This window comes from Saimiri boliviensis, chromosome 7, assembly GCF_048565385.1.
Source record: "Saimiri boliviensis isolate mSaiBol1 chromosome 7, mSaiBol1.pri, whole genome shotgun sequence".
Taxonomy (NCBI): Eukaryota; Metazoa; Chordata; class Mammalia; order Primates; family Cebidae; genus Saimiri; species Saimiri boliviensis.
The window spans coordinates 101,432,322-101,442,572 of NC_133455.1; the positions used below are offsets into that span (position 1 = coordinate 101,432,322).

At 45.6% G+C, this 10,251-nt stretch overlaps 1 protein-coding gene across 1 annotated transcript; it reads left to right on the forward strand.

Annotated features, from left to right (window-relative positions):
* Positions 1-762: 762 nt before the first annotated feature.
* Positions 763-5,941, forward strand: GDF3 (growth differentiation factor 3). The gene is made up of 2 exons (XM_039472214.2): positions 763-1,077; positions 5,020-5,941. The coding sequence occupies exons 1-2, from the start codon at positions 810-812 to the stop codon at positions 5,844-5,846; spliced, it is 1,095 nt and encodes a 364-aa protein (XP_039328148.2). The 5' UTR covers positions 763-809; the 3' UTR covers positions 5,847-5,941.
* Positions 5,942-10,251: the final 4,310 nt, after the last annotated feature.

The window sequence follows — 10,251 nt, forward strand, 5'->3', positions numbered from 1 at the left end:
ATTTTTAATTTTATTTATTTATTTATTTTTGAGATGGAGTTTTTCGCTTTTGTTACCCAGGCTGGAGTGCAATGGCGCGATCTCGGCTTACCGCAACCTCCGCCTCCTGGGTTCAGGCAATTCTCCTGCCTCAGCCTCCTGAGTAGCTGGGATTACAGGCACGCGCCACCATGCCCAGCTAATTTTTTGTATTTTTAGTAGAGACGGGGTTTCACCATGTTGACCAGGATGGTCTCGATCTCTCGACCTTGTGATCCACCCGCCTTGGCCTCCCAAAGTGCTGGGATTACAGACTTGAGCCACCGCGCCCGGCTCTATTTTTTTCTTTTAAGACGGAGTTTCACCATGTTGGTCAGGCTGTTCTTGAACTCCCGATCTCAGGTGATCTGCCCGCTTTGGCCTCCAAAGTGCTTGGATTACAGGCGAGAGACGCCACGCCAGGCACAACTCTGTGAATTATTCACTACTCTGTTCCTAGCACAAATCTCGGCACCTTGCACATAATAGATGCTTAATAACTGTCTGTTAAATGAATAAATGTCTCCTTTTCACTCTGTCTACTGCTGACAGCCTCACATTGTTGTAGTTTCTGTCCATGCATTGGCAATCTTTGTGAACTTTTTCCTGGAAGAGCAGAGCAAGAGAAGAGAGAAAAAAAAAATTCGGTCTTCACATCCAATGGCCTTTGAGGAGCTGGGAAGGGGGCAATTCACACTTGATTATCTTAGCTCAGATAAATTAGCAGAGCCTGAATTGCTGGGCAGTCTGGCAGCGGAGCTCTTCCCGGCCTGACAGCCATCCCGGAGGCCATGGTTGCTTTCTTGCCAGGTTTGGCTTTTAGCTTCCTGCTAACTCTGGCTTTGGGCCAGGCAGTCCAATTTCAAGAATATGTCTTTCTCCAATTTCTGGACTTAGAGGAGGCGCCTTCACCCCAGAAGTTCCAATCTGTGCCTTATATCCTGAAGAAAATTTTCCAGGATCGTGAAGCAGCAGCGACCACTGGGGTCTCCCAGGACTTATGCTACGTAAAGGAGCTGGGCGTCCGTGGGAATATCCTTCGCTTTCTCCCGGACCAAGGTACGGAAATGGGACTGTTTGCCAGAGAAACATCTGAAACTGGGTGATGTAAAGAAAGGAGAGGACAATAGGAAATGACAATGACGGATGGCCTTTGTGCTGGTCTTTTAAAATTTTATCTCATTTAATTCCAGCACACGATCAGGAGAGGGAGGTAGATATTCTTATCAAGTTTCTAACAAAAAGGAAATTAGGCTCAGATAGTAGGTGACCTGTAATCTATTCAAGATCATATAGCTGGTGTGAGAACAAAGTCACAATTCGAAATAGGGTTTTGTTTTCTGAATCAACTGCTTTGTGCTTCAGTTAAGATGAAAGAAGTGAGGGAAGAATCAGAGCTCAGTCTCCCACTCTTCAGCCCGCATAGACACATCCTGCTTCCGTGTGGCAGGCAGGGTATGAAACTTCTGAGGCTGGTTTGCCCATGAATTCTGCTTCCCTTATTTGCACCTCCTGGCAAAGCTTACTCTTGATTCGTGAATACAGAACAATAATATATACAATTGTTATATCCTTTATAAAAGGATACCAGTGAGTGGCATTCAACAGTTTCCCAAACCGACCACCCACCAAATAACCTAGATCTTCCATTAACGGCACATCCTCCAACCCCGTTCCTGCCCCTCATTCTCCCCACCCAATTCTTATTCAAAGTCTGAAATGGGTGTTGAGAATCTGCATGTCTATACAACCTCCCAGGTGTTTCAGATGCAGAATTTAGAGCCTTGGTTAGTTTTACAGCAACTGGAGAGAAGATTTAAATATTTATTTGTCCAAGAAGCACTTATTGGATACCTATGGTGAGCTAGGAACTGTATGACCATATGAGACAAAGTTTGCCTTTTTTTTTTTTTTTTTTTTTTGAGAGTCTCGCTTTGTCTCCTAGGCTGGAGTGGTGCGATCTCAGCTCACTGCAACCTCCACCTCCCGGGTTCAAGTGATTCAAACTGCCTCATCTTCCCAAGTAGCTGGGATTACAGGCATGCGCCACCACACCCAACTAATTTTAAAAAATTTTTTTAGTAGAGATGGGGTTTCACTATATGTTTGCCAGGCTGGTCTCAAACTCCTGACTTAAGGTGATCCACCTGCCTCAGCTGGGATTATAGGCATTAGCCACCGAGCCCAGCCAACTTTGCCCTTTTTTTTTTTTTTTTTTTTGAGACGGAGTTTTGCTCTTGTTACCCAGGCTGGAGTGCAATGGCGCGATCTCGGCTCACCGCACCCTCCGCCTCCTGGGTTCAGGCAATTCTCCTGCCTCAGCCTCCTGAGTAGCTGGGACTACAGGCACGCACCACCATGCCCAGCTAATTTTTGTATCTTTAGTAGAGACGGGGTTTCACCATGTTGACCGGGATGGTCTCGATCTCTTGACCTCATGATCTACCCGCCTCGGCCTCCCAAAGTGCTGGGATTACAGGCGTGAGCCACCGCTCGGCCATGTATGCACTTTTTCTATTATTTCCCTAGAATAAATTCTTAGAATAAAATTGTTGGGGCCGGGCGCGGTGGCTCAAGCCTGTAATCCCAGCACTTTGGGAGGCCGAGGCGGGTGGATCACAAGGTCAAGAGATCGAGACCATCCCGGTCAACATGGTGAAACCCCGTCTCTACTAAAAATACAAAAAATTAGCTGGGTATGGTGGCGCGTGCCTGTAGTCCCAGCTACTCAGGAAGCTGAGGCAGGAGAATTGCTTGAACCCAGGAGACGGAGGTTGCGGTGAGCCGGAGATCGTGCCATTGCACTCCAGCCTGGGTAACAAGAGCAAAACTCCGTCTCAAAAAAAAAAAAAAAAAAAAAAAAAATTGTTGGATTAAAGAGTACACACGTTTACACTTTTAATATATAGCAAATGTCCTACAAAATTTATACCCCACCATGAGTATATGAGAATTCTCTCTTCCCACAATTTAACATAAATCTTTTTTTCTTTTTCTTTTTTTTTCTTTTTGAGATGGGGTTTCACCATGTTTGTCAGACTGGTCTCAAACTCTCAGGTAATCCACCTGCCTGGGCCTTTCAAAGTGCTGGGATTGCAGGCGTGAGCCACCGTGTCCGGCCTTTTTTTCTTTTTCTTTTTTGAGATGGAGTTTCGTTCTTGTTGCCTGGGCTGGAGTGCAATGACACAATCTCGGCTCACCGAAACCTCTGCCTCCTGGATTCCAATGATTCTCCTGCCTCAGCCTCCTGAGTAGCTGGGATTATAGGCATGTGCCACCACGCCTGGCTAACTTTTGTATTTTTAGTAGAGACAGGATTTCTTCATGTTGTTCAGGCTGGTCTTGAACTCCTGACCTCAGGTGATCTGCCTGCCTTGACCTCTCAAAGTGCTGGGATTACAGTCTTTTTTTTTTTTTTTTTTGAGACCGAGTTTCGCTCGTTACCCTGGCTGGAGTGCAATGGCGCGATCTCGGCTCACCGCAACCTCCGCCTCCTGGGTTCAGGCAATTCTCCTGCCTCAGCCTCCTGAGTAGCTGGGATTACAGGCACGCGCCACCATGCCCAGCTAATTTTTTGTATTTTTAGTAGAGACGGGGTTTCACCATGTTGACCAGGATGCTCTCGATCTCTTGACCTCGTGATCCACCTGCCTTGGCCTCCCGAAGTGCTGGGATTACAGGCTTGAGCCACCGCGCCCAGCTCGAGCTTATAGTCTTAAGCCACTGCTCCTTGTCCAGTCTGTTGACTCTTTCTCAGAATAATGGTTTACATGCCTGCAGTAAAATATTTAGGATTTCAAAAGAAACCAATTAAATATATGTATACACACATATGTTTTGTTTGTTTGTTTGTTTGTTTGTTTAAGATGAGGTTTCACTATGACGGCCAGGTTGGTTTTGAACTCCTGATGTCAGGTAATCCACCTACCTCGGGCTCCCAAAGTGCTAGGATTACAGGTGTGAGCCACCGTGCCCGGCCCTTGAAATATATTTTTAAAATATTTTAAAAACAAATGTGTATATAGTAATGTATATAATGCTTTATTAATGTAATAGGTAGCAAGATCTAGGGAGGTAATTATACTTCTAACTACCAGAAATTTCAGCATGGTGTTAGCATAAGTGAGTTTTTTTTTTTTTCTTTTATTTATTTTTTTTGTAGAAATGGGATCTTACTTCTTGCCCAGGATGGTCTCAAACTCCTGGCTTCAAACAAATCTCCCATCTCAGTCTCCCAACCTGCTGGGTTTACAGGCATAAGCCACCTTGCTGGGTCTCCATAAATGTTTTAATATATTTGCAACAACTAAATGTGTAAACATACCTACGATTATTATTGATAACAATGTCACAGGCCCTGATGATACTACTGGGATTTGTTGGCTATATTCATATATGAAGGAAATGCTAAATTTCATTCAGAGTTTAGTGGAAATAATGATGTCATTATTTTTCCCTTCTAAGTGCGTGAATCCTCTAATTTCATCCAGGACTGTTTGGGAACCCATGGATGTGAAGATAAGAACCTGCGGGTTTGGGTTGGGAGTGGTGGCTCATGTCCGTAATCCCAGCATTTTGGGAGGCTGAGGTGGGCGGATTACAAGGTCAGGAGTTCAAGACCAGCCTGACCAACATGGTGAAAGCCCGTCTCTACTAAAATTACAAAAATTAGCTGGGTGTGGTGGTACACTAATTCCAGCTACTTGGGAGTCTGAGGCAGGAGAATTGCTCGAACCTGGGAGACGGAGGTTGCAGTGAGCAGAGATCGTGCCACTGCACTGCTGGGGCAACAGAGCAAGACTCCGTCTCAAAAAAAAAAAAAAAAAAAAAAGAACCTCTGGCTTTGAATGAAGAATAGAGAAACAATCCTCCCAAATGATAGGGCTTGGGTCATTTCCTGCCCTTGTATTATATCCATGGATACCTGACATTTATATCACATGGATGGATATGAAGTAAAATATACTGTGATGACTCTGACATGTCTTTTTTCCCATCTAGGTTTCTTTCTTTACCCAAAGAAACCTTTCCAAGCTTCCTCCTGCCTTCAAAAGCTCCTGTACTTTAATCTGTCTGCCATCAAAGAAAGGGAACAGTTGACACTGGCCCAGCTGGGCCTGGACTTGGGGCCCAATTCTTACTATAACCTAGGACCTGAGCTGGAATTGGCTCTCTTCCTGGTTCAGGAGCCTCATGTGTGGGGCCAGTTCACGCCTAAGCCAGGTAAAATGTTTGCATTGCAGTCAGTCCCATGGCCGCAAGGTGCCCTTCGCTTCAACCTGCTGGAGGTAGCTAAGGGCTGGAAGGACAAGCCCCAGAAAAACTTCGGGCTATTCCTGGAGATACTGGTCAAAGAAGATAGAGACTCTGGGGTGAATTTTCTACCTGAGGACGCCTGTACCAGACTCAGACGCTCCCTACATGCTTCCCTGCTGGTGGTAACCCTCAACTCTGATCAGTGCCACCCTTCTCGGAAAAGGAGAGCGGCCATCCGTGTCCCCAAGGCTTCTTGTAAGAACCTCTGCCACCGTCACCAGCTATTCATTAACTTCCAGGACCTGGGTTGGCACAAGTGGATCATTGCTCCCAAGGGGTTCATGGCAAATTACTGTCATGGAGATTGCCCCTTCTCACTGACCGTCTCTCTCAACAGCTCCAATTATGCTTTCATGCAAGCCCTGATGCAGGCAGTTGACCCAGAGATCCCCCAGGCTGTGTGTATCCCCAGCAAGCTGTCCCCCATTTCCATGCTCTACCAGGACAATAACGACAATGTCATTCTACGACATTATGAAGACATGGTAGTTGATGAATGTGGCTGTGGGTAGGATGTCAGAAACAGAAATAGAAGGAGTGTTCTTGGGGTAAATCTTATAATAAAACTACTTGTCTGATTTATGACCACTTAGATGGAAAATGTCAATATACCTGTGTTTATAATTTGTCTTTCTGGAAAACCCATCATAATTAATGATGCCCATACATACATGCATGTGTGCGCGCACGCGCACACACACACACACACACACACACACATATAGTGGAGCCCTAAAGATCTTAGTTAATTTCTGTTCTTTTTTTTTTTTTTTGAGACGGAGTTTCGCTCTTGTTACCCAGGCTGGAGTGCAGTGGCGCGATCTCGGCTCACCGCAACCTCCGCCTCCTGGTCTCAGGCAATTCTCCTGCCTCAGCCTCCTAAGTAGCTGGGATTACAGGCATGCGCCACCATGCCCAGCTAGTTTTATTGTATTTTTAGTAGAGACGGGGTTTCACCATGTTGACCAGGATGGTCTCGATCTCTTGACCTCGTGATCCACCCGCCTCGGCCTCCCAAAGTGCTGGGATTACAGGCTTGAGCCACCGCGCCCGGCCGTATTATTAATTTTTTAAAATTACATTTTAGGTTTGGGGGTACATGTGAAGAACATGCAAGACTGTTGCACAGGTACACACATGGCAGTGTGATTTGCTGCCTTCCTCCCCTTCACCTATATCTGGCATTTCTCCCCATGCTATCCCTCCCCAAATCCCCACCCCCTGTCCCTCCCCCATTCCCCCCAACAGATCCCAGTGTGTAGTGCTCCCCTCCCTGTGCCCATGTGTTCTCATTGTTCAATACCCGCCTATGAGTGAGAACATGCGGTGTTTGGTTTTCTGCTCTTGTGTCAGTTTGCTGAGAATGATGGTTTCCAGGTTCATCCATGTCCCTACAAAGGACACGAACTCATCGTTTTTGATGGCTGCATAATATTCCATGGTGTAGATGTGCCACATTTTCCCTGTCCAATCTATGATTGATGTGGCTCAGGATACTTGATAGAGCACTCAGACTTGAGCAAGGTGGTCTCGTTAGCATAAACAAGTCATAAAGTCTCATTTGTAAATTCAGTCTGTGAGTTTACAAAAAGATGCCAAGAGAAGAGGGCCAGCCAGCACTTTTGTTGATTAAAAAGAAAAATACCCTTTCTGCTAGGGTTGGAGGGGAAAAAAGAGTGAAAAAGAAAAGAAAAACAAAGTACACTTGAAAATCAATTTATTATCTGAATATGTATTGGAAAATCAGAGGAAGGGAATTAGGTAAATGATCCCATTGCCAAGATTTATTAACCTCCAGGTCCAGACACTGAAGACGTTTTCTAGTCATTTTACACCTTATCTCTCCTATTAATATTCTAATCAGTCTACAATTTTATGCTTGATTGAACTCTAGCTTTTCTTTTTTTTTGAGGCAGCATCTCCCTCTGTCCCCCAGGCTGGAGCGCAGTGGTGTGATCTTTGCTCACAGCAACTTCCACGTCCTTGTGTCAAGTGATTCTCCCACCTCAGCTAAGACTACAGGCACCTGCCACCACACACAGCTAATTTTTTTTATTTTTTGTAAAGATGGGGTTTCACCATGGTGCCCAGGCTGGTCTTGAACTCACTCCACCCTCCAGGCCTTTGAAAGTGCTGGAGTTACAGGTGTGAGCCACCGTGCCCAGCCTAGCTTTCTTATTTGTATCAAATGTCAAACTTTCTTTTTTGGGCTTATATTGATTGGTGTAATCCTAAATCATGCTGGCCAAACATTATAAATCATAGCACAGATTATTTCTTTTTCTTTTTTTTTAAAGATGGGGTTTCACCATGATGGTCAGGCTGGTCTTGAACTCCTGACCTCAGATGATCCACCTACCTCGGCCTCCCAAAGTGCTTGGATTACAGGCGTGAGCCATCGCGCCCGGCCAGCACAGATTATTTCTGAAGTAAATTATTTGCATAATTATACTTTTATTTCATTCAACTGATATTTGTTGTGTGTCTGTTACATGCCAATTGTTGTGTTAGATCCTGGGAAATAAGGATAAATTATCGCTTTCATTGTAGAGCTTAAAATCTAGCACTTTTTTTTTTTTTTTTTGAGAGGGAGTCTCACTCTGTTGCCCAGGCTGGAATGCAATGGTGTGGTCTCGGCTCACTCCAACCTCCGCCTCCTGTGTTCAAGCAATTCTCTCGCCTCAGCCTCCCGAGTAGCTGGGACTGCAGGCATGTGCCATCACACCCGGCTAATTTTCGTAGTTTTAGTAGAGACAGGGTTTCACCATGTTGACCAAGCTGGTCTCGAACTCCTGATCTCTTGATCCGCCCACCTTGTTCTCTCAAAGTGTTGGGATGACAATCGTGAGCCACTGTGCCTGGCCAATATAGCACATTTGACTATAGATTATTTGCATATGTATATGTGGAAAAATTAGCATATATCCCAATGTAGGCATAATTATTCACAAACTGCATGTATTATTTTTATTAATATATTGTGCATGTTTGAAAATGCTCACATTAAAGTTTTCTTTTCCTTTTTTTGAGTTAGGATCTTACTGTCGCCTAGGCTGGAGTGCAGTGGTGTGATTACGGCTCACCAACAGCCTCAACCTTCCAGTCTTAAACAGTCCTCCCACCTCAGCCTCCTAAGTGGCTGGAACCACAGGTATGCATCACCATGACCAATTAATTTTAGTATATATACATATATATATATATTTTTGGTAAGGATGGGGTTTTACTATGTTGCCCAGGCTGGTCTTGAACTCCTGGGCTCAAGCAATCCGCCTACCTCGGCATCTCAAAGTGCTGGGATTACAGGTGTGAGCCACTGTGCCCAGCTTAAAGTTCTATTTCTAGATTTAATAAATATCAACAAAAGTTCTAATACTTTCTCTTGTTCTTAATTTTTAATTTATTATTTATTTATTTAAGATGGAGTTTCGCTCTTGTTACCCAGGCTGGAGTGCAATGGCGCAATCTCGGCCCAGCGCAACCTCTGCCTCCTGGGTTCAGGCCATTCTCCTGCCTCAACCTCCTGAGTAGCTGGGATTACAGGCACGCACCACCATGCTCAGCTAACTTTTTGTATTTTTAGTAGAGATGGGGTTTCACCTTGTTGACCAGGATGGTCTTGATCTCTTGACCTCATGATCCACCTGCCTTGGCGTCCCGTGGGTGGAGCCACCGTGCCCGGCCTATTTATTTTTTTAAGATGGGGTTTCACCATGATGACCAGGCTGGTCTTGAACTCCTGACCTTGGGTGATCCACCCACCTTGGCTTCCCAAAGTGCTAGGATTACAGGCGTGAGCCACCACGCCTGGCCAGTTCTAATACTTTCTTCTTTCTGTTTCAGGAATAGAAGTTATAGTATTTAATTTTTTTTTTTTTTTTTGAGACGGAGTTTCGCTCTTGTTACTCAGGCTGGAGTGCAATGGCGCGATCTTGGCTCACCGCAACCTCCGCCTCCTGGGTTCAGGCAATTCTCCTGCCTCAGCCTCCGGAGTAGCTGGGATTACAGGCACGCGCCACCATGCCCAGCTAATTTTTTGTATTTTTAGTAGAGACGGGGTTTCACCATGTTGACCAGGTTGGTCTCGATCTCGCGACCTTGTGATCCACCCGCCTCGGCCTCCCAAAGTGCTGGGATTACAGGCGTGAGCCACCGCGCCCGGCCAATTTTTTTTTTTTTTTTTTTTGAGACGGAGTATCAGTCTGTTGCCCAGGCTATAGTGCAATGGTGTGATCTAAGCTCACTGCAAAGTCTGCCTGCCAGGCTCAAGAGATTCTCCTGCCGGGCGCGGTGGCTCAAGTCTGTAATCCCAGCACTTTGGGAGGCTGAGGCGGGTGGATCACAAGGTCAAGAGATCAAGACCATCCTGGTCAACATGGTGAAACCCCTCCCTACTAAAAATACAAAAAATTAGCTGGGCATGGTGGCGCGTGCCTGTAATCCCAGCTACTCAGGAGGCTGAGGCAGGAGAATTGCCTGAACCCAGGAGGCGGAGGTTGCGGTGAGCCGAGATTGCGCCATTGCACTCCAGCCTGGGTAACAAGAGCGAAACTCCGTCTCAAAAAAAAAAAAAAAAAATTCTCCTACTTCAACCTCCAAAGTGGCTGGAATTACAGGCTCCTGTCACCATGCCTGGCTACTTTTTGTATTAAAAAAATTTTTTTTTTCTTTCTTTAGACTGCTCAGCAGGATACATTTTGTATTTTTAGTAGAGATAGGGTTTCACCATGTTGGCCAGGCTGGTCTCGAACTCCTGACCTCAGGTGATCTGCCCCCTTTGGCCTCCCAAAGTGTTAAGATTACAGGCATGAGCCACTGTGCCTGGGCTACCTTCTTTCACTGGGGTGTTTCAAGATGCACATGCGCTTGGCTGTACACACCGCACTTTGGAGAATTCTGCTTTGTCGCAGATGTGAC